Source organism: Apodemus sylvaticus, chromosome 3, assembly GCF_947179515.1.
Source record: "Apodemus sylvaticus chromosome 3, mApoSyl1.1, whole genome shotgun sequence".
In the NCBI taxonomy this organism is placed as follows: domain Eukaryota; kingdom Metazoa; phylum Chordata; class Mammalia; order Rodentia; family Muridae; genus Apodemus; species Apodemus sylvaticus.
The window spans coordinates 164,786,090-164,813,630 of record NC_067474.1 but is presented as its reverse complement, the minus strand read 5'-3'; the positions used below and the strand labels follow the sequence as shown (position 1 = coordinate 164,813,630).

The following is a 27,541-nucleotide window of genomic DNA, read 5'->3' as shown; positions in this document are numbered from 1 at the left end:
CAAGTCCCGAGACCACAGCACTCCGCCATCCTGCCAGAGCTGGAGAACACAGCGAACCCACACTGCTTGAGTGTGCAAGGACCGTTTGAATCCACGCAGCCCATCCTCCGCTTATTCTTGTATTCTTTTTACACTGGTCTTACTGTGTAGCTCTGGTTGTCCTGGAACTCGGTACATTATGTAGGCCAGGCTAGACCATGGCCTCCCATGTGATGGGATTAAGGACATGTACCATTCACCTAACTTTTTTTGGGTTTTTTGTTTTGTTTTGTTTTGGGTTTTTTTTTTTTCCAAGACAGGGTTTCTCTGTGCAGCCCTGGCTGTCCTGGAACTCACTCTGTAGACCAGGCTGGCTTCGAACTTAGAAATCCACCTGCCTCTGCTTCCCAAGTGCTGGGATTAAAGGCATGTGCCACCACTGCCTGGCAACCTAACTTTTTAAAAACACTTTCATTTGGTGTATGGGTGACTGTACACACATCTCCTCACGTATGCACAAGTCAAAGGACAACTTTCAGTAGCTAGTTCTCGCCTTATACCATGGTTTCGGGGGTTGGAATCTGGTCATTGGGCTTGTGTGTCAAGTGCTTTTACTTGAGCTACCTTGCCTGCCCAGATTTTATATCAACATTTAATACTTTGCATGTAATAAGACAAAAATGACAAATAGTTTAAATACCAATATTAACAACGAGGCTGAACTTCATTAAATACTTCTTCTAAAAGATTTGTTACAGAAAAGCTGAGGGCTGGGAACCTAGGATGGAAGAAGTAGCTTTGAAATGTCCCCCTGCCTCCATCACTAGACTCCATAAACCAAGAGTGGTGGCACACAACTGGAGTAGAGGTGGAGGCAGGAGGATTAAAAATTCAAGGTCATACTGAGCTACATATCAAGTTCAAGACTAGCCCAGGCTGCATGAAACTACCTTCCCTGAAAAAAACAACGGAGGAGCCAGGCAGTGGTGGCAAACCCCATTAATCCCAACAACAGGGCAGGGGGAGGGCATGGGGAGGGCAGAGGAGGGCAGGACAGGTAAATCGTGAAATCCAGGCCAGCTGGATCTGCAGAATGAGCTCCAGGATAGACAAGGATTTTGGTTTAAATATGAGTACAAGTCTTTATTTTTTTTTTAAGGTTTGTTTTTAGTTTACGTATTTGTGTGAGTGTCTGCATGCATGTATATGTATATATACCACACATATGTCTGGTGCCTTTAGATGCCAGAAGAGGGTGTTGGATTCTCCTGGACCTGTGAGCAGCCTGATGTGAGTGCCAGAGACTGAACACAGGTCCTCTGCCGCGGGTCTGTGGAGCCCTCCCAGCTGGCCCAACAGTCTCCCATACAAACAGTCCTATCAGACACTGCAGTGTGCATCAACTTATGACAGAGACACCGTGTTATCATCGAGATGTTATTTCACGAGTTAGAAAGAAGCTGAGTTCTTGTGTTTTCCCCATTGGCTACACAGGAGCAAAAGTTCTGGCAGGGGTAAGAGGATATAATTCCCCATCTTAGCTACAATCCCAGCAATTAGCAGACTGAGGCAGGAGGATAGCAAATGTGAGACCCTTAGGCTGCACCGGAAGACTCTGGCTCAGTTAAGAGCACGCACTGCTCCTCCAGAGGACCCACCCCCAGCACCATAGCACGTGGCTCACAACTGCCTGGAAGTCCAGCTCCAGGGGTCCCAATGCCCCTGCTCTCCAAATGTACCTGCACTCCCGTGCACGTGTCTACGCAGAGACACGCAACCTGGCAGTGGTGGCGCATACCTTTAGTTCTAGTACTCGGGAGGGAGGCAGAGGTAGGTGGATCTCTGTGAGTTTGAGGCCAGCCAAGTCTATAGAGTGAGTTCAGAATAGCTGAGGATACCCAGAGAAACCCTATCTTAAAAAAACTAACACTAGCTGGGCGATGGTGGTGCGTGCCTTTAATCCAAGCACTTGGGAGGCAGAGGGAGGTGGATTTCTAAGTTTGAGGTCAACCTGGTTTACAGAGTGAGTTTCAGGACAACCAGGGCTACACAGAGAAACCCTGTCTGGCGGGGGGGGGGGGGGGGGGGGGCAAAAAAACCCTAACTAACTAACTAAGATATATTTATATATTAACTACACATATTAAAATAAAGTAAATTTTATATTAGTCTGTTATTTAATTAATATATTTAATAATATATTACATTATTTTATGTAAAAATAAAATAATAATTTTTAAAAGAATGAACGACTGAATGAACCCTCACCTCTAGGATGAGGCAGAAGGAGCTATAGCGTAGTCCAGTGGGAGAACATTTGCCTAGCATTTGCGAAGCCCTGGACTAGCTACTTAGCATCACAAAAAGTGTGTATGTAGACTATGTGTAAAAGGTTATAATGGGGCTGGAAAGATGGCTCAGCAGTTAAGAGCACTGGCTGCTCTTCCAGAGGTCCTGAGTTCAAATCCCAGCAACCACATGGTGGCTCACAACCACCTGTAAAGGGATCCGATGCCCTCTTCTGGTGTGTCTGAAGACAGTGACAGTGTACTCACATACATAAAATAAGAAATTCTTTGAAAAAAAAAAGGTTCTAATCAAATGTAGAAAAAACCTCATTGTAACTGCAGAGACAGCGCACCCAGCTGCAGGTGGACGGAACTGAGAAGATTCACATTAAATGAGGCCTCTAATTGACCTGGGTCAGAGGAGAGCCCCAAAGAGCCCGGGCTTCAGACCAGGAGTTAAGTCAAACCCGAGTGACTGAGACTCGCACTAGAAGGACCCCAGGCAGCCCGCAAGCTCTGGTGCTTTGCCTGTCAGCACAGGGAAGCCCTGTTAGCAGCTGACATCATTGGAAGGGCGGGGCCTCACGAGGCTCCTCCTTCTTACCGTCTTTGTCCACAGTGAATGGCACATCCGGGGTGAGAATCTCGTAGCTGCAGATCTGGCTGAACTGCGGGGAGCAGTCTGCGTCCACGGCCTCCACTCTGAGGATGCTGCCCTGCTGCTTGCCCTCCACCACGGCTGCCTTGTACGACTTCTCCTTGAACACCGGGGCGTACTCATTCACGTCGTTCACCTGAATGTGCACCGTTGCTCTGGACAAGAAGAGGGAGGGTTGCTGTGGGGGGCTCTGTTCTGCCTTGTACCCCAAAAGCAACAATTCTGCCTGCTTCTAGATTTCCTTTTCCTGATATTGTTTCGTGAGCTCCCCACAATGAAGCCAGAATATAAGCCAAATTACATTCCTTTTAGTTTGGCACAGAGACACGGGAAGTTAAAATCCGGACTTGAGCCGATTTTTTCTTTCAGTGCGGGGGCAAGATATGAAGGGAGAGGAATTCAAACACGTATGTCCTCTCTTCTGCCATGAAGTTAAGATACGTTATTACAGAATCATATTAACATACAGCCAAAGGAAGAAGGGTGAGAAGACAGAGGAAAGTTTCAGTGTATGCGCTAAAATCAATTCTGAAGAAGTGGCTCTGTGGATGAAGCACTTCCCACCAAAGTATAAAGACTGGAGCGCTGAGCCCCAAACCCCACAGAAAGGTAAGGCCAGTATGGCGGCTCATCTGGGATGCCCCGAAACCAGACTGCAGGGCCAGCTGGCTAGATCGACTAGCTAAAACCGTGAGGTGAGTGCCATTTGCAGGGAGAGATGGGTCATCTCCACACATAAAGCTGAGGGCTATGGAGAAACTCACACACCCCGGGATATCCACCCACAGAACGCCCCCGTTTGTGAACACACATTACACGCACATATAAACACAATGAAATTCTGCCCTCCTCTGGAGGAGGACGTCACTACTGGGATGTCATCCGGATACAAACGAAGGCCTAGAGCAGAGGCACTCCCCCCCCCCACTTCCTGGGTCCATAACTGGGTACAGCAAAACCAGCCTCCAAATGATGACACTTATGGACCTGAAGGGTTCTCGCTGATCAGGTATCTATAATCTTTTGGGAGTACAGATCTGTAGCAGAGAGCTCATGTAGCAATGCATAGGCCCGTCCCTAGCACACACTCAAAATCTTCTCAATGAATAAAACGTCACTGTGTGAGACGTGCGACATTACTTTCACTCCTGCAGCACACCATGTTGCGTCCCGACCCACGCTCATCTATGTGACATGCCCTTACCATGTCCCGTGACACAGACAGTACGTGGCCCACACAGTGTAGACACTGAGGGGACTCAGCACTCAGCTACATTAAATCTGCGTGGTATTGAAGGGCTGGTGAGAAAAGTCTGACTATCAAACCTGTCTCTTCTAGAGCCCTCTCTGTTGGAGTTAAGCCCTCTGCTGGCGGGAGGCATGTGAACTCAACACAGGATGGAGGAGGCCTGTCTACTTCTTCCACTAGTCAGCTAGCTACGGTTTACAGGAATTAAATAAGAATAACAGAACCATTTCATTAGGAAAAAGTTCAATATAGTATCTTGTCTGTCTGTTCAATATAATATAATGTAAGTTCAATATAGTATCTTGTCTGTCTGTCTGTCTGTCCATCCCTGCCTCCACCCTTAGGTGCTTAGGGTTTACCAAAATTAAGAATAAAAGAACCATTTCGTTAGGAAAAAGTTCAATACAGTACCTCGTGTGTGTGTGTGTGTGTGTGTGTGTGTCCGTCTGTCCATCCCTGCCTCCACTCTTCTCCTCCAGACAGGGTCTTGCTCTATTACCCAGGCTGCCCTTGACTTCGTGATTCTCCTACCTCAGCCTTCCAAGAACAGGCGTGAGCCGCTGTTCCCAGCGGGGCTTCAGTTTCTTTACCATGGTGGGATAAACCATTCATTCTCTGTTCAAACCATGTTTCCAGCTCTTTCCAGAAGCTTGACACAAACGGGGACAGGCAGGCTGGAGCCTGCCCTCTACGACCTGGCTGACACCCTGCAGGAACTCTCCCTGATCCTTTTTTAAAACACAGGAGAACCCAGGGCCCAGCTCCTGACTGCCCCTCCCTCACGCCCCCCGCTACTCCTTTCTGCGCTCTGTCCTTTCTGCGCTCTGTCCGGCCCACTTACTTGTGAGACTTTTTCACACCGGTGCCATCGGGTCCCTTCCCACAGTCGTAGGCCTGGATGGTGAACGTGTAGTCTTTCTGTAGCTCGCAGTCCAATTTCTCTTTGGATCGTATCAGTCCCTCTCCCGTGGACTTATCCACTACCACGGCATCAAAGGGGACATTCTGCCCGTGGATTTTAAAGCCACAAATCTCACCTGGGGAGTAAACCGGAACAGGTTAGTACATCTGCCCCTCCAACCGTCTGTGCATTGCCCTCCGCCCCCCCCCCCCCGAGGAAAATAAGACAACAACAACTCAGCAGCCAGGGGTTCGGAGGGTCGGCGGACAAAGCGGGGGGCGCTGTGCTTTAGCACGGGTGAGTTCTGGGGCTTTATTAGAAGCGGTTCTGGCTTTCCAAGCAACTGGTTTAACTTTGCATCCATTCATGCAGGGATACAAGAGAGAGAGCAAAGACAGGCATTCCACAGGAGCACTTAGGATGGCCGGAAGGTAAAAGGAGTCTCAAGAGCATAGCCAAGGCTGTCCGGGTGACCCGAGCTCGCTCGCTCGCGGCAGCTCTTTGGGTTCGGGAAAGGATAAAATACAGAGTTAAGCATTGAGAGGAGACGTGTGGAATCAGCATCGTGATTAGAGACATTCTGTCAAGGAAAAAAAAAGGAATAAAAAGTCTTCCTGTGTAATGAGCCTGGCTAAAATTAGGGAATCAAAACAAAGTGCTAAATCAGAGTAGAAGAAATACCAAGTGTTCAGGCATCCATTCCAACGCTATCGCCATTATCTGTTAGGGGGCGGGGTGGGGTTGGGGGGGTCCTCAGCTCTGGGCTTCACACTACCCAAGGGGGACGCCAGCCTGAGAACATCACTACCGTGGAACTGTCTTGGTTAGATAGGTCCGAGGTTCCACGCTTGCCCGTGGAAGAACAGATTTAATGTCTTGATGCTTACATGAAGCCACAAAATCTATTTCATATAAAAATAAGGCTGTGCTCTTCCACAAGTCCAATAAATAGAAGAAAGCCAGTGCTAAACAAGAAGCCCAAGTAAACAAAACCATGTGGTCCTGCACATGCAGTTCAAATGGATGTCTGAGTTCTTGATATTTCTAACCAAGGGTCTGGTTACATACAATTTCCATAAATACACTTTAAAAAAAAAAGAACAAACTAGGGGAATAAATAGGGGGAAACGGCATGGCAGTTGCTCTGTTTAATGGCTGATTCCCAATTTTATAAACAAGTTAGTGGGTTAATATTCATAAAAGGGAGACAAAGAACCCTTCATCACCTTCTTTGGTGACTGTCACCTCAAAACTCTCTAAAGGGGAAAAAAGACAAACCCATGTCAGTAATTCAGGAAAGAGCGATGAGGGAATTACAAGGAAACAGTCAGAGCTGCAACACATGACTTAGAAAAGCTAAGCAGGTCACTTAACACAGGCGAAATCAGACAGTTGCTAAAACTGCTACAAAAGAATCCTCACACCAACTGCTACTTTGCATCCTACTTACCATAAACTATGTAACTTTGCACCTGAACTCACTTGCGGTTGAGACACTGATGCAATCAATGCTGTTAAGGTTTCCCTTCCTGACATCCCAACACACACACACACACACACACACACACGACCCCTATCATTAGGACTTTCCCTTTTTTGACTACTAATAAGTAAACCTAAGTGTTCTTATTTACTTGTTTTAGAGATAGGGTCTCACGTAATAGCCTAGAATGGCCCGGAACTCAGTATATAGTGCAGGCTAGCCTGGAACTCACAGAAATCCCCCTGCCTCTGCCTTCTGAGTATAGGGAGTAAAAGCGTGAGCCACCATGCCTATAGTTCAGGTTTTTATTTTTAAGCTAAATTCTCTAAATACAACTCTAGAAACATTCGATTCATCATTAGATTTACTGAAACAAAAATCTGGAGCTAATGGGCGTAAACCTTTGTTCCCACTAATACACTGTGTCTGTAAAGTACCAGATCAGAGCAACAGACAGAAACGCCTCTTAAGGAAACAGAAGCCAGGTCACAACAGCCATCCCGAGACATCTCTCTGGTAGTGACCACTCTGTTGACTAGATATCACCAGTCAGCGCCAACCCAGCAGGCCACCCCATGCCCACCACGGAGAAGATGCCACTTCTAGGACTGCAGCATTACACAAATTCTCCTCCTTTTTGGTGGCTTTACCATACATTTCCCTAGAAAAAGAAATATTGCTTCATTTTGCTTGTCTTTAAGGCCTTAGGCATAGTATTAACATGGAATGCAGGTTTTGTGCCTTTCACACAACCTCATGATCTAAAGCTCACTGGTCCCACCGATGTATAAGACGGTGGCTCACTAATTTTCCTGACAGCGTAGCAAGCACAACATCCACTGTCACTAAGACCACTTCCCACTCTTCGTACAGCACAGTTTCAGGTCATTTTCCACCTGTGAACAAGCGACAGGAAGCGTTTCTGTCCGTGTTTACTACAGCACAAAGACTCCCACGGATCAGTGCAGCTCAGCGAGGCGGATGCTGGCCACAGGGGTGCGCTCAAATACAAATGAAAATCCACACTGAAATGAAGTATCATTAAACTGTTAGCTTCTCAGTCACGTGGGCCATGGTCTGAGGGACAGTCACGCGAGGCTCACAGCACTGTGTGGAGACTGCAGACTCAGAACACCACCACAGCAGGCTGTCCTCACGGCTCCCGTGGGGCTGGGCTCTGTAGACCACAGACATGTGCTAAAAGAATGGTTTTTACCTTTTTAAAAGTACTCCATCAAACTGAGACAGGCTCTCATTATGAGCCCCAGGCTAGCCTGGAACTTACTTTCTAGCCCAGGCCAGCCCATGATCTTCCTGCTTTGGACTCCTGGGTGCTTGGGTTTCAGTAGCACCCCACCACACCTGGCTGGCTGTTACTTTGTAAATGGCTTTTCTTTCCTCCTTTCTTTCTTTCTTTCTTTCTTTCTTTCTTTCTTTCTTTCTTTCTTTCTTTCTTTCTCGCTTTCTTAAGATTTATTTATTATATATAAGTACACTGTCGCTGTCTTCAGACACACCAGAAGAGGGCATCAGATTTCATTCATTACAGATGGTTGTGAGCCATCATGCAGTTGCTGGGATTTGAACTCAGGACCTTTGGAAGAACAGCTGATGCTCTTAACTACTGAGCCATCTCCCCGTCCTGTAAATGGTTTTTCATAGCATGAGAATATGCTACTAAAATTTAGACATCTGTCTTCTTAAGTGATAACTGGCTGGACCACAAACACGCTCATGGACTTGGTCCCTGGCTGTATTCTCACTACAATGGCTGAGTTCCCTGTCCATTTATATCACTGCAAGGCACCCTATGGATTATAGAACCTAAAGTGACAGACTATTGATCCCTACTGTAGAACCCTGAGATAGAACAGCCAGGTGATGTGTGACCCCAAAGAGCATCCTAGGACATGTTAACAAACTGTGTTATAAATGTATTCTATCCGTATTGTTTTGTAACTTTTAATTGTGTACATAAATATACACATATGAGTAATAGTATCAAGCCAGGCAGTGGTGGCACACACCTTTAATCCCAGCACTTGGGAGGCAGAGGCAGGCGGATTTCTGAGTTCGAGGCCAGCCTGGTCTACAGAGTGAGTTCCAGGACAGCCAGGACTACACAGAGAAACCCTGTCTCAAAAAACAAAGCAAAACAAAAGAATAACAGTACGAGGGAAGCCACAGACGTCATCAGATCCCATGGGAGTTGAAGTTAAAGGGGGTTGTGGTTGCCTGGCGTAGGTTCTGGGAACCGTGTGCACTCTTAACCAACAAGCCATTGCTCTAGCACTATAAAACATGTTGAACCCTAGTTGCCAGGCTTTAATTCAGTGTAAACTTCCCAATTTCTGACTGACGTTCGTTCTTCTGCAGAGCATCATGCAAGAGCGTCAGCTCTGTACCACCCTCCCAGGCTGAGGCAGGAATTCCCACCAAGAGAGAAAGGAGACAGCAGATGGATGGATGGATGGATGGATGGATGGATGGATGGATGGATGGGACATCAGTTCTAAAGGACCCCGTGCTCTGTTAAAACAAGTCTGTCTGGGTGAAGACGGCCATCGGGGTCCGCCAGCATGGGAGGCTAGGGGCCAGACCCAGGAGGCCGCTTTTGCTTTTAGAATTGTATTGATATATTTGTGTATTTGCCTGGGCAAGCTCAAGTGTGCCATTCACGTGCAGTGCCTGTGGAGGCCGGAAAGGTGCTGGGCCCCCAGACCTGCAGTTCCAGCAGGTTGTGGCCCACCATGGAGGTGCCAGGGAACTGAACCTCGGTCCTCTGCAAGAGCAGCAGGTGCTCCGAGCCTGAGCCGGCTCTCCAGCCCCTCAGGAGGTATTTTAGATGAAATCAGCTCTAGACTTGGGAGGAACCTTAAAGGCAAGGGAGATGTGGTCCGAAGTGAGAAACTAAGCCTGTGTGTCTCTCTGTGTATGTGCTGTGTGTCTCTGTGTGTGTGAATATATGTGTCTGTGTGTCTGCGTACATATCATCTGTGTGTGTCTTTCTGTATATGTGGTTTGAAAGCTATGTGTGTGTTGGGGGTGCCTGTGTATATCTCTCTGTATATGTGGCATGTGTCTCTGTGTGTGCCTGTATGTATGTGTGTCTATGTGTCTGCATGTATATGTCTGTGGGGGGGGGTGTGTCTGTGTGAATCTCTGTGTATGTGGTGTGAACCTGTGTGTGTGTGTATGTATATGTGGTACATATCTGTGTATCTATGTATGTGTCTATGTATCTGTGTGTATCTATGTATCTATGTATATGTCTATGTATCTGTGTGTATGTCTATGTATCTGTGTGTATGTCTATGTATCTGTGTGTATATCTATGTATCTGTGTGTGTGTCTGTGTATCTGTGTGTATCTATGTATGTCTATGTATCTGTGTGTGTGTCTATGTATCTATGTATGTCTATGTATCTGTGTGTGTGTCTATGTATCTGTGTGTATGTCTATGTATCTGTGTGTGTGTCTATGTATCTGTGTGTGTATCTATGTATCTGTGTGTGTATCTATGTATGTGTGTATGTCTATGTATCTGTGTGTATGTCTATGTATCTCTGTGTGTCTATGTATCTGTGTGTGTGTCTATGTATCTGTGTGTATGTCTATGTATCTGTGTGTGTGTGTCTATGTATCTGTGTGTGTGTCTATGTATATGTGTGTGTGTCTGCGTATCTGTATCTATGTATCTGTGTGTGTCTATTTATCTCTGTGTGTGTCTATGTATCTCTGTGTGTCTGTGGGTGTTTCTCTGTGTATGTGGTGTGAACCTGTGTGTGTTTGTGTGTGTGTGGGTGTCCATGTGGTGTGTATCTGTGTGCGCTCACGAATGCATGTTGCATGGCGCATGTCATTACCCCTCTCCATCTTCGGGCTTGCACGGAGACCTTCACAGCAAATCCCAGGTGTGACATGGTTTCGTTCACAACACTTCAGCCTCTATCTCTGTTTAACACAACCACAGTAACGCATCACAGCCGAATGAACAATAATGCTTTAGAATCTTCCTCCCCTGATACAGATTTATGTCACTCATGTTCCACTCTTCCAGGAGCTACTACATATATACACGCATGTATACATGCATGCACACATAAACACATAATATATACTTATATGCATGTGTACTCATTTATTCCAGTGGCTCTGAATCTTCCTAACACTGCGACCTATTAATACAGTTCCTCTCAGTGTGGTGACCTCCCCCAACCATAATTTTTTTTTTTTATTTTGGTTTTTTTTGAGACAGGGTTTCTCTGTGTAGCCCTGGCTGTCCTGGAGCTCACTCTGTAGACCAGGCTGGTTTCGAACTCAGAAATCTGCCTGCCTCTGCCTCCCAGAGTGCTGGGATTACAGGCGTGCGCCACCATGCCCAGCCATAAGATTATTTTTGTTGGTACTTCATAATTGTAATTTCGCTATAATTGTAATTTCGCTACTGTCTTCAATCACAATGTAAATATCTGCTCTCGGGATAGCTGTTGAGAACGACTGGCTGGCTTGTTTATCTTCGCTGTCTTCTCACTCCTCCCGGTCTATGCACACATCACAGGAGCTGCAGCACTGTGTGGCCTCACCCTGGCCTCTCTATCCCTCAGCCATTATGAATTCAGTCTTGCTCCTGGGGTCCCACACACTGCAGAGAAGAAGCCCTCAGAGTCACCTCACATACCATTTCCTCCCTGCCCGGCCCTTCCTGCTCCATGCAGACTCCACACGACTGCTCTGCCGCAGGAAACCTCCTAAACACTGTCCTCCTCCTGAAAACCATATCCCCAGCCACACTGGCCTGAGATGGAGTCAGAACTGTCCCGCCCTGTCACTCTCCCAAAGTTACTTCTGACTGCCAACCTCCTCCTCTCCTTTCTTCACAACCTAAGATCGGATATAAAATAGCCAAGGGTATTTTCCCCCTAAAGAAAACTTTAAAGACAAAATATAAAAAGAGAAACCCAACAGAATCTAGATTTGGCTTCCCATGATCCAAAGTTACATAGAAGTCCAGTTTCAGACTGGCACCCGTCCTTCCAGGCCCCCCTTTCTGGAGGGTGCACTACCTCCATCCCAGCCCTGGGGGCTCCTGCTCTCAGGTTCCAACTGTCCCTTCACTCCTCACGGAAGTCAGCCATCCCAGCTTTGGGCTTCAGGACCTGCAAACTACAGAATCCTTTCTAGCTGATGTAAGAGCACTGGCTGGACTGTGAACCAGAGGAGATAACTCCAGAACAGCCAGAAACCAGCTCAGACAGGAAAAAGTCCCACAGCAGAGCCACCTCGTCAGGTGGGAAAGGACCACAAATTCCATCACCTTTATCAGCCACCATGTTCAACTGTTAGCCTAGCTCACCGTGTGCCCACACCAGATGGAGCAGTAGTGACCAGCCGTGGAGCCTAGGTGACCAGCCGTGGACCGGTACTCAGTAAGAGGAGTGAGAGGAAGACGGTAAGTAAATAAGATGGTTTAAAATGGACAGGAGGGTGAGCTGCCTGGACACCCGCTAGCAAGGACTTCTGCCCCACAGTTTGCCTTTCGCCTGACTATGAGCCCTGCATCACCAGCCTGCGCCCTGAGCCAGGCGCATAACCCGCTCGTCCTGCGAGCACAAGAGCACTTGCAGGAGATCGGAACTGCCCAAGATCTGGCTGGAGCAGTGCTCGGATCACCTGGCTGCCATCACAGCTCTGCGGGACCACGGCTCATCCTGCCTTCCTTCCATCGGCACGGATGAGGGACCCCTTTTGCACAGGGACTTATAAACAGCAGCTGAACTACTCTTACGGGATAGCCTTTATCCCTGGTTTGGGATCGAACCAGGGCCTGGGGCTCACAAGGCAAATGCTTTATCCCCGAGCTACATACATCTCAACGGCTATCTTAGGAAGCTGACAGTGACCTGCGGGGACCTGTGCTGCCCCGTGGGGCCTGTGCTGCCCAGTGCCCACAAATGCTGGCTGTGCTCAATCACCAACACCCAGATCTGTCAGGTTGCACAAAGAAAGGCCTCCCACGTCCACTCTTCTGCCTCACCCATCATGATTTCCGATCTTCTGAAATTTGACCATACGCTACTTGTGAAGTAGAAGATGCTTGTGAAGTAGAAGACGCGGGCTGCTGATGACTCAGAAGAGTGGGGGCTGGAGAGATGGCTCAGCAGCCAAGAGCACTGACTGCTCTTCCAGAGGTCCTGAGTTCAATTCCCAGCACCCACACGGTGGCTCACAACCATTATGGGATCGATGCCCTCTTCTGGTGTATCTGAAGACAGCTACAGTGCACTCATATAAATAAATACAAACTTTTAAAAAAAAGTTAAAAGCACTGGCCTGCTCCTGCAGGAAACTCAAAATTGGTTCCAAGCATCCACATGGTGGCTCCCAAGCATCTGCAGCCTCAGTTCCGGGGACCTGATAGCCTCTCCTCACCTCTGAGAGCACCAGTGGTGCATACATGTGCAGGTAGGCAAAATGCTCACACTTGATTATAGGCCAGAGAGAGAGACTTGGAAACAGCCAGAACCATAATACCAACGCTAATAACAATAATAAATCTTGCTGGGTGGTGGTGGTGCATGCCTGTAATCCCAGCACTCTGGGAGGCAGAGGCAGGTGGATTTCTGAGTTCGAGGCCAGCCTGGTCTACAGAGTGAGTTCCAGGACAGCCAGGGCTATACAGAGAAACCCTGTCTCGAAAAAAACCAAATCCAATAAATAAATAAATTAAATAAATAAATAAATACTAAATCTTGAAGACAATATAAGAACAAAGGCATTGCTTCAGGCTCATCTAGGAAGGGGGACCCTTGCAGCAGACACCCCCGACAAACTCCCTGGCACGTTTTCGTACCTCACACCAACTTAGTTCCCTCCAAGACTTCACTGTGTGGCCCTTAAGAATCTGACATTGGGCGTCAGGGACAGAATGCTCGATCCCACACATGCGTCTGCTTCACAGCTCTGTCAAGCGAGCTCAGTCAGGGCTTACCTCCACACACAGCCCACGAGGGGTTGGGAACACAAAGTAGACTGTTCTCAACTTTGAAATGTCATGTCTTGGAGAGCGGCAGCCTGAGCGCCTGGTCCAAAGGCAACACAGTTAAGCACGTGGCCTGAGACAAACTCATCTGTCCTTCAGCAGCCCTGTTCGGAGTGCTGGTGTGTCCCAAGCACTGAACTAGCCCGGGTACCGGGAGAGAATTGGACGAGATCACCATTCCCAACGGCATGTGGCCAATATGCTCTGAACCAGTCTCCCCACCAGGAGTGGTACGGTGAGACTGAAAACAGGACAGGTGGCCAAGAAGAGCCCGGACAAGCTGGGACAGTGTCACCTCACGGCGAGTGATCTACTGCCACCTCACAAACTATCTCCGATCTTGTCACAACAGCAGACTCAATACCATTGTGAAAACAACCTCAGAATAAGTCTCCAGAATAAGACTTGCTCAACACAAAAATAATCTGAAGTGTGAGGGAACTGAATTAACAACTTATGTAAAAAAAGATATACACACATTTCCCACAGAATATTAAATTTAAGAATGTACATTAACGCCTTTTAAAAATTACATTTATGGCTGGGTGAAGTGGCTCATGTCCTTAATCCCAGCACTCAGAAGGTGGAGGCAGGCGGACTTCTGAGTTCAAGGCTAGCCTGGTCTAAAGAGTTCTAGGATAGCCAGGGCTAAGTAGTAAGACCTTGTCTTGAAAAAGCAAAAGCAGCGGGACAGTGGTGGTGCACGCCTTTAATCTTAGCACTTGGGAGGCAGAGGCAGGTGGGTTTCTCAGTTCGAGGCCAGCCTGGTCTACAGAGGAATTCCAAGACAGCCAGGGCTACACAGAGAAACCTTGTCTCAATAAACAAAACAAAAATACTCCTTTATTTTTGATGTTTCTCTGCATATATGTCAGTGCATCGTATGCGTGCCTGGTGCCCACAGAGGCTGGACAAGAGCATCAGACCCCTCGGGTGGGTGCCTGGGAACAAACTTCAGTCCTTGGAAGAGCAGACAGTGCTCTTAACCACCAAGCCCTCTCTCCAGCTCCCAGTTCCTCTCTTTGAAATGGGGCTGGCAGGAAGCATCCTTACTTCAAGTGCTGGGGGATTAAATACAAATTCTTATTTATAAAGCGCTTGGAAAGGTGCCTGGGATCTGTTCCTGATGCTTCGGAGCGAATGCATCCTCCGTCCTGTGGTGGCTCCTGAGCACCGCTGGCGCTCTGTAAACCAAGGCCGGCGGGCAGCGGTGACCACAGGCATTCTCTGCCTCCTTGTTTTTCAAGAGAGGGTCTCACGCAGCTCAGACTGGTCTTCCTCAAACTGACCTCGTTGCAGGGGATGAGCCTGGCTGTTTACTTCCTCCGCCTCTACCTCACAAACCCTGAGGGGACTAAAAGCATGCACTGCCTCAACATGGCCGTGGGTCTGAGCTCTGAACACAAGGCTCACGCTGCCGGGAAAGCCTGAGTGACTACTCTCTCTTTAAAACATTTATTCTTTGTTGTTGTTGTTGTTTTGGTTTGTTTGTTTCCCCCCCCACCCCGCCCCAACAGGGTTTTTCTGAGTAGCCCTGGCTGTCTTGGAACTCACTCTATAGACCAGGCTGGCCTCGAACTCAGAAATCCGCCTGCCTCTGCCTCCCAAATGCTGGGATTAAAGGTGTGTGCCAGGCAAAACATTCATTCTTATTTTATTCAAAACATTTTATTTGGATGTGTAAGAGTGTTTCCGCCGACATTGCAGAGGTCAGAAGAGGACGTTGTATTTCCTGGAAATAGAGTTTCAGTTCTGAGCCACCACATGGGTGCTGGGACTTGAACCCTGGTCCTCCACAAGAGTAGCAGGGTTTTTAACCACTAATCAGTCTCTCCAAGCCTTTGAATCAGTCCTTAAATTGCAGGAATATATATAAATGTATATGAATTCACTGGCAACATATCCTAAGGAACCCTACTAAAGACCATGATATCAATATAACAATGTAATCAATGGTAACAAATTCAATGTAACAATGTAATCAATGGTAACAACTTCAATGTAACAATGTAAGCAATGGCAACAACTTCAATGTAACAATGTAAGCAATGGTAACAACTTACAAAATAAAAGATTAGCGTGGAGCTGGTCACTTGGAGCTAGCTTCAAAGTTCAAGGTCTTCTCCTTGCCTCTGCAGCTACTCTGCACATGTGTGTGTGTGTATGTGTGTGTGTGTGTATGTGAGAGAGAGAGAGAGAGAGAGAGAAAGAGAGAGAAAAAGAGAGAGAGAGAGAGAGAGAGAGAGAGCAAGAGACATGTGTGCATGCATGTTGGTATGCTGTGTTTATGTGTGTGTTTACGGGTACATGTACAGTGTGTACAGTGTACGTTTACATGTCTATTAGTGGTATTTGTGTGCATGTGTGCAGTGTATGTTTGTGTGTATGTACTGTGTATGCAGCATGTGTGTGCATACACACCTATGTATGTGTTTGTGTGTGTGTAACAAAGATAATAAACATTACGAGTCAAAATGAATCCTCTCTCTCAAAATAAAAAGTTGTTTTGCAGGGCAGTGGTGGCGCACACCTGTAATCCCAGCACTTGGGAGGCAGAGGCAGGCAGATTTCTGGGTTCAAGGCCAGCCTGGTCTACAGAGTGAGTTCCGGGACAGCCAGGGCTACACAGAGAACCCTGTCTCGAAAAACAAACAAACAAACAAACAAACAAACAAAAACAAGGAACAAGGGGCTGAAGAGATGACTCAGTGTTTAGAGCACTGGCTGCAGAGGACCAGGGTTTGGTTCCCAGCACCCACAAGATCACTCATGACCATTAACTCCAGTTCCAGGGAATCTGATGCCCTCTTCTGGTCACCTTGGGTACTGCATGCACATGATGCACAGGCATGTACAGGTAAAACACCCATACACAGGAAAAGGGGAAAAAGGTAAATTCATTAAATTGGGCATGGTGGTACATGCCTGTAAAATATAAACAAATACAAACTGACAATGTGTTCAGCATGCAATGTATACTCCTTAAATAACACCATACACGATTTTAAACCACAGAGAGTGAGACTGGAGAGATGGGTCAATGTTTAGGAGCACCTGCCTCTCTCCCAGAGGACCTGGGTTTGACTCCCAGTATCCACAGCTCCGGTTCCAAGGGATATGGTGCTCTCTTCTGACCTCTGCGAACACCAGACATTCACATGGCGCACATGCACACGTGCAGGCCAAACACTCATACACGTAAATAAAACTATAGAACAAGATTTAGTTAAATAAAATTTAAAGATTGAAAAAAAAAAAAGGAAATCTAGGCTGAAAGTTATTCCCCCACAAAGACTGCTCAACATTTCTGACGTCTGTGCAGGCGAACGGAAGGAACTATGTGTTGCTGGAGTGACGTGAAGGAGGCGTTTGAACACGCGGACATAAGTGAACAGGTAGAGTGCGGTCCCAGACCCACCACACCAGCTCTGTCCTGAGCAGTGTTCACAGAGTCCATGCGGGCTCTGTCCGAGCTGCGTGTGTCTACACGGTATGTGCCTATCTGCACAAGGCAGAGAGGACATATGATGCAATTAAGTATTTCACACTTCGACCAGCAGCACGGCTCAGTGTCAGCTACCTCGACTATTACAAGGAGAACGTGGGGCCTGGAGCCCCAAGCAGCCCTCAGCTACCAGAGCCCGTCCTGAGCGGTCCAGTCCTCCAGCCTGGCGTTTGCTGCCTCCTATCGAGGCCAGGCTTGCGACAGCGAGCGCCGGCCTCCGGCCTCCGTACCTGCAAAGCGCAGCGGGGAATCCTTATCCAGGGCGATGAGGGGAGGGTCGAGCAGCACCGCGTTGTCGTTCTCCGTGACTATCCCGTGGTAGGTGGGCTCCAGCCAGGGCTTGTGCTTGTTAACTGCATTGGGAGAAAAAGGGAGGCACTGGTCAGATTCGGATGGCCGCCTCAGCGCCCCGCTGCCTCTGAGGACGAACACGCACCGCCGTCGGGCTTCTGCACAGGGAAGCCAAGCCAGAGGCACATACACAGATGAGGACAGAGAGGCGGGTCATCTGCAAAGGGGAACCGTGTGTGGCTTGATGACGGGCGTGCCCCATGTAAAATCCAACCCGCATCATGAAGACAAAAATGGACTCCTTCCCTCCACTCCTGGGACGTGACAGAACAGACTCGGGAGGGTCAGCATGCCCACGCTCTGTCCCCACGGAGACGGCACAGTAGCGGGGATGCCTGCTGGCGTTGACGGAATCAGGTAGCGGGCCGGCCTTCCATCAAAGGGCTCATGGAACAGAGGACACCTCTACTAATGGGAGATGGGCAATTCCCCACTGGTGAGACCCCAGCATCTTTTTGTACGAACCACACTTGGAAGGAAACTGGGTCAACTCGGGGGGATCAGCCCGAGGCAAACTGTTCACAAACAATGAAGACCCAGACACATCTCACCAACCTCTAGTTTTAGGGGGTCTGTCTCTCCATCTCTGCCTCTCTCTGTGTGCTTGTCTCTGTCTCTTCCCTCCCTCCCTCCCCCCCCCCCTTACTCTCCCCAAGCTATAAACCCCAGACTAGAGCAAACAATTAATCCAGCTTGCAACTAATAGTAACATTTGATACAAACTTGCATCGACGCTTTGTTCTAATAAAATCACAAGTATAATAGAATAAAATTGAATTTTATCCCAACATTTGAGTCCATAAAACTCTTAAGTTTAAAATGAAATCACTGTGTTTCCTTCAGCACCGCAGGGATGCAAAAGTATTAAGCGTAGTGAAGTGTGGGGCGCCCGCACTGTACACACACACACACACCACACACACCACATATACAACACACACACACACACACTGCTATGGCTGAAATTGGTTAACAAATGTCAGAGGAGAAAATAACGTTGTGGCGATTCATTTCGCCGCCACCCCAGGATTCTAATTTTATAATTCTAAACTCCTCAATTGCTCCTTTAAGCAGGCAGTATAAGGAGAGACGTGGCCATTTCCAGAGGCTGAACTTTTCAATAATTAATGAATGATATTTTTAATATTTCATCACATTCAATTTGCATTATGAAACATTTATAGAAACAAGTGACTGATGTTTCTGTAATCATCCTCTCTCCAAACCACCAGAAGATTCTGGGCTGAAAGTCGAGGACTGTATGGACAATGGCGCAGCTCTGGGCCCCCACCCCACTGCATGCCAGAGCATCAAAGCCAGCAACGTTCCTAACAGCAACCCTAGCGATCACACCTGTTAGTGTGTGGGTTTTCTGGGGTTACTTTCAGACAAAAATGATTTTTGTGACTACAGATCTCAATCATTAAAAACTTCATTTTAGAATCTATGGATGCTGGGTGGCAGTGGTTCATGCCTTAATCCGTACACTGGTGAGGCAGAGGCAGGTGAATTTCTGAGTTTGAGGCTAGCCTGGTCTACAGAGCAAGTTCTAATATAGTCAGGGATATGCAAGAAAACCCCGTCTCAAAACAAAACAAAACCAATCAGTATGAACAGGGACCCTCACGGGTAGCTTCAAATAGGGAAGATTTACCCCAGCACATCCTAACTCTGTGGGCTAAAAAGGCTGCTCTCTGGCCCAAGTCACACAAGCAAGAGATTCTGCCAGGTTGGTTTCAGATCCACAGAGCCCCTGACATCAATCATAAGACACATCTTCCTCTTCTGTTTACATCTTTTATGTATAGAAATCCATTAGCTAACTGGGCGGTAGTGGCGCATACCTTTAATCCCAGCACTTGGGAGGCAGGGGCAGGCGGATTTCTGAGTTCAAGGCCAGCCTGGTCTACAGAGTGTGTTCCAGGATAGCCAGGGCTATACGGAAAAACCCTGTCTCGGAAAAAAAAAAGAAATCCATTAGCTGAATGTAATAATTTGATGTATGTTTCCTATATCAGTATACCTACGCTGGCCAATTCAACATCCTTAATGCATTTTGACTATAATTGAACCTATAAAATCCAAGACAAACTGAATCTTGGTCCATCAAAAGGCCCTGCAATACTGGGATACTGCCACCAGGTGGCAGCACGTGCTCAGGTATGCATGTTTGAAATTATGCTTTGATTAAAAAATAACCTCTAGCCCACCCCTGGTTACTGAAGGAGTCTCAGCAGCCCCTGTTAAGATGCTGGGGTGGAAAAGTACCGGCGACTATGTTCTAAATTCCTACTTAGACACAGCGTCACATGCCCACAATCTTCTGCAAACTCAGGAGGCAAAAGAGGATCACAAGTTCCAGGGCAGCAAGGGAGACATAAGTGAGACTTTTTAAAAATAAGTGAGTCTCTAGCTGATTCTTTCTTTCCCCAGATACACTGGAATGGGGAGGGGTTGGAGAGTCAGCTCGGCCGTTACCAGCTTTTGTTGCTCTCACAGAGGACCTAGGTTAGCCACACGTGGTGTGCAGAGTACATGCAGGCCGCACATGCACACGCACATGCACGCAAATAGATAAATCCAAAAGCAACACAGAACACTAAAACAGGCTGGTCCGGTTTGGAGAGCAAGTGTCCCCTGAAGGCCCGGATGCTCTAACTTCCTCACCAGCCTCTGGTACCATCGGGAGGAGGCGGAACCTTCAGGAGGTGGGGCCAGGTGGTCATCTGGGGTGTAGCCTCGAACAGAATGGTGGCCTTCCCTTTCTGTCCTTCTCACTATTTCCTCTCCGCTTCCCAATGTGTGCCTGCATGTGTGTGTTCGTGCCTGCATATGTGCGTGCATGCCTACATGTTCAGGGAAAGTCATGTCAGATATGCTGCTGATATATCAGATATTTACAGTACGGTTCATAACAGCAAAATTACAGTTATGAGGTAGCAACCAAAGTTTTTTGTTGTTGGTGGTGGGTTTTTTGTTTGTTTGTTTGTTTTTGGTAGTTTCAAGATAGGGTTTCTCTGTATAGCCCTAGGCTGTACTAGAACTCACTCTGTAGACCAGGCTGGCCTCGAACTCAGAAACCCACCTGCCTCTGCCTCCCGAGTGCTGGGATTAAAGGCATGCGCCACCAGTGCCCGGCTAGCAGCAAAAGTTTTGTGTATGGCTCAAAGTCACCACACCACGAGGAACTGTATTAAAAGGTCACAGTGTTAGGAAGGTTGAGAACTGTAGAAGGTCACAGCTGTAGAAGGTCAGTGGCCTCGAGGACACGCCCCAGGCAGTGGGTCACTCAGCCAGGCCCAGGAACAAGAGCCCACAGACCAGGGATGGCAACTCCCAACCTCTGCACCAGAGCACCTTGCCTTATCTAGGGTGATTTTCTCACATGCTCTTCAGAGCTACAGAAAGCAGACAAAGGACTCCTGCACAGATCAAACTGGAAATGCAGAGGGCGCCCTCTAGGGCTGGAGATGGCTCAGCCATTAGGACCAGGTGCTGCTCTGGCAGAGGACCCGAGTTTGGCTCTAAGCATTTTCGGTCCCAGCACATACCCACATACAAACACACACACCTTTAAAAAGAAGAGACATTCTCAGGCCACCGACACACTTTAGCAGATAGAATCACTTGCTGCCAAGGCTGGCGGCCTGAGCTTCAGCCAAGGAACCCGCAGAGGAGGAGAGAACCAACTCCAGCAAGCAAGCCCCTGACCTCTGCGTGCACACGGGGGTGCGTACTCACACGCACTAGCACACACGCATGCCAAGAATAACCGAAAGTATAAAATGTAAAAATAAAAAAGACACTGGGCTGCAGAGACGGCTCAGCAGTTAAGAGCACTGGCTGCTCTTCCAGAGGTCCTGAGTTCAAATCCCTGCAACCACATGGTGGCTCACAACCCTCTGTAATGGGACCCGATGCCCTCTTCTGGTGTGTCTGAAGATAGCCACAGTGTACTCACATACATAAATCTTTTTGAAATTAAAAAAAAAATGAAAACAAGCAAATGTTTAAAAGGAACAAGCTAACTAGATGTACAATATTAGCCCTCCAAATACTAGATGGCCCTAGCATCTTCCCTAGGAAAGTCAAGCTGTTTGTGTCCAGACAGCCATAGCCAGAAATCCTCTAAGGCAAATTCTACCCGTTTCCTCAAGAGGCGACTGGGACCCACCTCCCTAAGAACAATGCAGCCGGCAGCGGCTGCTCAACAACTTTAATCCCAGCACTCAGGAGGCAGAGGCCGGTGGATCTCTGAGTTGGAGGCCAGCCTGATCTACATCCAGGATGGCCAGGGATCCCTGGTCTCAAAAAACACTTTCCACATTAAAATCAGTTAATTTAAAATACCCAAATTAGTGTGATTTATAAATATGAAATCATCCAATCTGCAAGACATTCCTAAATTACACGAATAAGCACTTGGTTTTCTTAGTAAATAGCACAGAGAAGGTGCGGGGAGACAGCTCAGTGGATAGCGCGCTTGCCACAGAGGCCTGCGGAATGGAGTTCAGATCCCCAGCTCCCAGATAAAAAGTACGACAGGGTCCACCTGTTGATAATGCCGGCCCTGGCAGGTGCAGTGCAGACAGGGCTCTCTGGGGATTGCGGATTAGTTAGACCGCCTTAATCGGAGACCTCCCGGTTTAGTGAGAGACCCACTGTGCCCCAATATATAAAGTGAAAAGCAATTAAAGATGACATCTGACATTAACCTCTGGTGTGAACACACACACACACACACACACACACACACACACACACACACACAGACATGGTGCTATAATAAAAGCACCCAAAGTTATAACATAGTAATAAAAGCACCAAAGGTCCAGAGTTCAAGGTCATCGTTAGCTGTACGGAGAGTTCAGGGAAGAGAAACGAGGTCATATTTTATTCACTCACTTCGTCTATGAAAAGCACTGTCTTGTGACACTGCGTCATAAGAGGCCGGTTTCCTACAAGGTGATCATGTGTTCACACGTGGCAGAGTCAGATCTGACCCTCTAGAGGCTGGTGGCTTGAAGCCTGTCACCAGGGGTGGGATGACTCTGTGACAGTCTGGCTCACTGGGACTGAAGTGCTGCACTGGGTCCTTCATGTGAGGAAATGACAGCTGCAGGGGACACAGGGGCTGGAGGGAGAGGTCCTTGGGCAGTCTGCAGGACCTCTCCCTTCCAGGCAGCAGGGAGGGCAGCGAAACTGGAAGCAGGAAGTACCTGCCTGGCCCTGCAGGTGAGGGAAGGCGGCGAGCCAGCGCTAACAGCGCAGGAGACAGAAGCGAGAAGCAAGGAGCTGACTGAAGCTACACTGTGGCTGTCAGGCTTCTGCTGCACAGGAGATGGGGCTGAGGAAAACCTACAAAGAGGGGCTGGGGAGGCGGCTCGGTTGCTTATGCCCTTGCTGTACAAGTATTTGGACCAGAGTTCACTATATAGACCAGGCTGGCCTAGAAGTCACTATGTACACCAGGCTGGCCCAGAAAGCACACAGTTCTGCCTGCTTCTATCTCCCACATGCTGAGCTTAAGAGACTGTGTCACAGCCAGGCGGTGGTGGCGCACGCCTTTAACCCCAGCACTTGCAAGGCAGAGGCAGGCGGATCTCTGAGTTTGAGGCTAGCTAGGTCTACAGAGTGAGTTCCAGGACAGCCAGGACTAGAGAGACTCTGTCTCGAAAGAAAATGAAAATGGGCAAAGCAGGGAAACCGGAAAACTCTCTCATGCCTGAAGCCGACGGAGGGGAGATCAAACCTTAGAGGGCACAGAGCCGCTCTGCTCCGAACTCCACCACAGAGCAGAGGGCAGAAAGGCTGTCACTGCCCAGTGCACTTCCACCGGGCACAGCTCCCCACCTCACCCTGCAGGCTGAGTGAGGAGGTCAGACTGAGGCAGCTGCAGCATTGGCCGTGCCTTCTCTGGGTGGCTGTCACACACTTCCCAACAGAGAACCAGCGGTGTCACAGGTGTCACAGGATGCTCGGGGGCAAAGGCCACCTGGGGAAAGTGGCCAGGCTCCTCAGCCTGGGCGGGTGTTTTCCTCCCAGGTCCCCTCTAAGCACTCCCACCTTGGGAGGGACCCTACCCTGACTCGCCGTCACCGCCCACAGCTGAGACCAGCCGCTCCCTGCCTTGCTCTGGCACCGACCCCTCACTGACGATCATCCTGCTGAGGACGGCTAAGTCTCTGAGACATTGCACAGAATCTCCCTGCAGGGCTGCCAACCGCCTCTCTCCGGGCAAGCTGTCCCTGGGTGCTTTAGGGCAGGCCAGGGTTTCCAGATCTCCTGATTGCTTCCTCAGAATCAACTTATCTGTCCCAGCTTCTCATCTGTACCATGTGCATACCTGTGCCCTCGGAGACCAGAGGAGGGTGTTGGATTCCCCTGGAATTGGAGTTACAGAAAATGACTGTGAGCCACCATGGGGACACCAGAAACCAAACCCAGGTCCTCTGCAAAAGCAGCCAGTGCTCTTTAACTGCTGAGGCCTCTCTATAGCACCTCTGTGCAGCTTCCTATAGAATTAAATTAAAACACGCAAGGGGCAGATCCCCTGACAGTAACCACATGGGAACAGCTCAGTGTTGTGTGAGCAAGCTTTATTTTTTTTAAGAATGATTAATTGATTGATTATGTGTAAGTACACTGTAGCTGTCTTCAGACAGCCCAGAGGAGTGCATCAGATCTCAGTACAGAAGGTTGTGAGCCACCATGTGGTTGTTGGGATTTGAACTCAGGACCTTGGGAAGAGCAGTCAGAGCTCTTAACCACTGAGTCTGCTCTCCAGCCATGAGCAAGCTCTTATCGTTGGGCGGTCGGGCAGGCGGGCGGGCAGGCGGGCGGGGCTTACAGCCCTGACTACAAACCTAGTTATCCCACAGAGCACACACTATGATTTCCTTCACTTCCTATTTTAGTGCTATCGAAAATACAGGCCAGGATTTGACCTTTCCCTCCTCCTTTATCAACACCACATTTGTCTTGAATTTAAATGGGGCAGGGCACCGTCTTGAGTCGGTAACTAATAGTCTGGCGGCATTTTCCAAGTCCTGTGTGTTTTTTGGTCTCTGACCTTCACGCACAATAGAAAACTTTATCACACACGGTTCCAAAAAGGCCACGAGGTATTGAAAACCCGCTGACATTCATTATTGATGCAAAACCCTTACCAGCTGCTTCCCTGAGTGCTACCCAAGGCTGGCTAGGAGCATCGATAAAGCCGTCCGCCTGGTCACAAAATCAGGACTCTGTTTATCCTCGCTCTCTCTCCTAACAACACAAAACTAGTGCTCAGCAAGCCTTGTGTTACTTGCAAAATAAATGCAACACTCTCATGATAAACAGAAAATTAAATTTCTCTATCATATTCAGTCACGAGGTCTCTCACGAAGCGCATTTATTTTCCTGTTAAGAACAGAATCACTGTAACCGTGAACTCGACTCCAAGGTGGGAGAACATGAAGAAGAAAGCTTTGCCTGAGTTATTCTGAGGGTTCTAAGTCCCGGGACACTAAGCTTCCGCCATAGCTGCTCTTTAAGGGACCTACGGTACCCACAAGAGCGGATTTGCACAAGGAAATGGAGATGGGCCATCAGATGGTCGCTGCTGTGGGGCACCACATCCTCGGAGGGTTCCTGTGCCCCTGGAGACTAAGGAACTGCAAGAGCTGGCCACCAGGATTCACATGGGCAGGTTGTCTGGGTGCTTCAGGCAATGGCTGAGAGGAAACCGTCAGCTAAAGCTCGCTCAGTGCCAAGCACCAGCCTGGGCCTCACTGCCTCCCTCAGCTGAGATCCTGAACAGGTGATGAGGCTTCCCCCAAACATGTGATGAGGCTCCCAGGAACACGTGATAAACACAGGACGAGGCTCCCAGGAACACGTGACGAGGCTTCCCCGCATGCCAGGACTGAGAACAGGATGGGAGTCAGGGATTTGCCCACGTAGGGTGAGGAGGACCTACCATGATCAGGAACCCACGGGAACCCAGACCGCCCTCCAGCCACCTTTCAAAGAGTCTGTCCTCACCGGGCACCCTCCAATCCATCTGTTTGTCAAGCTGGAGATAACACGGGGCCAGACTGAATAGATGGGACACGTGTGGCGATTAACCAGTAAATTAGAGCCAGGTCACAGGCAGCAGCATGATGGATGAAACGGAGGAAGGACGACAGCTCGCACCAGGACAGAGAGAGCATCGTGCGATAGAAAACGGTAGCTGGCCACACCGATCCTGACAGGTACAGGGACCTCCATCGAGCCCTCAGCCTGAAAGATGACATCCACACGGTAGGAGGTGCCCAGGAAGAAACCAGGCTGGCTGGTGGAAACTTGAGAAACAAAGTCACATGAAGAACGGCCGAGGGAAGAGAATCAAGGCTGCTTGGCTTGGAGACAGGAAAAGCTGAGCTGCCCGCAAAGGCAGAGGACAAGGGTTCCCTTTGCTGTGAGAATGTTTGCCGAGGCTGGAGACTGCTCAGGGTCAAGGCGCACACTGCTTTTGCAGAAGACCTGAGTTAAGTATCCAGCACTGACATCAGAAACCTCACAGCTGCCTGTAACTTCAGCTCTGTGGGATCGGAGGGCACCTATCTCCTGGCCTCCTTTAGCGCTCGCAATGTACATGGGGCGCGCGCGCACACACACACATACACACACAGACATGTATACATTAATAAAGATTAAAACTAAATCTTCCAGCCCTGTCTACAGAGCAAGTTCCAGGACAGCCAAGATTACACAGAGAAACTTTGTCTCAGGGGTAGGGTTGGGAGCAGAGGGATCCTTTTAAAAACAAAAAAATATTTCTGCCACTACTAGAACTTTCTCAGTTAACTAATGAACACAACACCACCCTGGTGCCTTACAACTGGTGAAGAAGACAAAAGCAGCCACATAAATATGAATACTCAGAAGCACTGTTCAGAGCATCAATAGGTGCAGGCCGCGGTCCACCCAACAGAAGCGTCGACAGATAAGCAGCCGCGCTGAACCGTTCATTTGCTGTTGTTTTAGAATGTGCTCGCTGGGCAGTGGTGGCCAGGCCTGTAATCCCAGCACTTGGGAGGCAGAGGCAGGTGGCTTTCTGAGTTCGAGGCCAGCCTGGTCTACAGAGTGAGTTCAGGACAGACAGGGCTACACAGAGAAACCCTGTCTCGAAAAACCAGAGACCTAAGGAATGAGATATAAGATGGAAAAGAAATACTGACCACCTCAACCCCGTGAAGGTACAGGCTAATGTGCATCTCGGAATCCTAGTTAGTAATTAAAATAAAGTTTAAAAACAAAACAAAAATCTGTAAATCGGGCTCTAGCCCAGAGGCCAAGTATGTACAGGTATCTACCCTGCGCTACACGCCCAAGCTTGCAGAGTGTTTACACGCTGTGCTTACACAGGGATAAGCTGGCTAGACACACAGTCCTCCTAACAACACTTGAAGTTATTAGAAAGCAAAAAGGAATCCGAGCCAGGGCAGTAACACAAGGCTACAGTTCCCACCTCTCAGAAGCCATGGGCTCGAGGGTCAGCGAATAAGACAGCTTAGTAAGTACCCCAAAAGAGAAAATCCCCTAAAGCAATGGTTCCCAGCCTGTGGGTCATAACCCCCACAGGGGTTATCTATCAGATGTTCTGTTTATAAGTATTTACATTATAATTCATAATAGTAGCAAAATTACAGTTATGAGGTAGCAAAATAATTCTGTCGTTGGGAGTCACACCATGAAGAACCACTGCTCTAAAACAAAGATATAGAAGTATTTAGTTATTTAGAAATCAAAACAAAAATTAGAGCTACATCAGCAAAATCATAGAAAAATCAACAAAATCAAAGTTGGTTCTCTAAAAAGATGAAACAAACAAAATAGACAAACTTCTAGACACGCTAAGAAAAATAATTCTTGATGATATTGAAATAAAAGAAGTAGGGCTAGAGAGATGGCTCAGCAGTTAAGAGCACTGGCTGCTCTTCAGAGGGCCCAGGTTCAATTTCCAGCAACCACATGACAGCTTACAATCATCAGTAATCCCAGTTCCAAAAGATCCAACGCCCTCTTCTGGCCTCCAAGGGCACTGCATACATGTG

The 27,541-nt window shown here is 48.3% G+C and overlaps 1 protein-coding gene across 4 annotated transcripts in view; it reads right to left on the bottom strand.

The window, feature by feature from the left end:
• The window catches only part of Clstn1 (calsyntenin 1), a 78,149-nt gene that overhangs the window by 29,584 nt on the left and 21,024 nt on the right, over nt 1-27,541 (bottom strand). For 2 of the 4 annotated variants that reach the window (XM_052178213.1, XM_052178211.1), the window contains exons 2-5: nt 17,336-17,458; nt 6,302-6,331; nt 5,016-5,211; nt 2,872-3,080 (exon numbers count right to left, since the gene is read on the bottom strand). In XM_052178213.1, the coding sequence (XP_052034173.1) occupies nt 2,872-3,080; nt 5,016-5,211; nt 6,302-6,331; nt 17,336-17,458 (558 nt within the window). The remainder of the gene's footprint in view (nt 1-2,871; nt 3,081-5,015; nt 5,212-6,301; nt 6,332-17,335; nt 17,459-27,541) is intronic. The other 2 variants (XM_052178212.1, XM_052178214.1) reach the window with 1 other exon arrangement.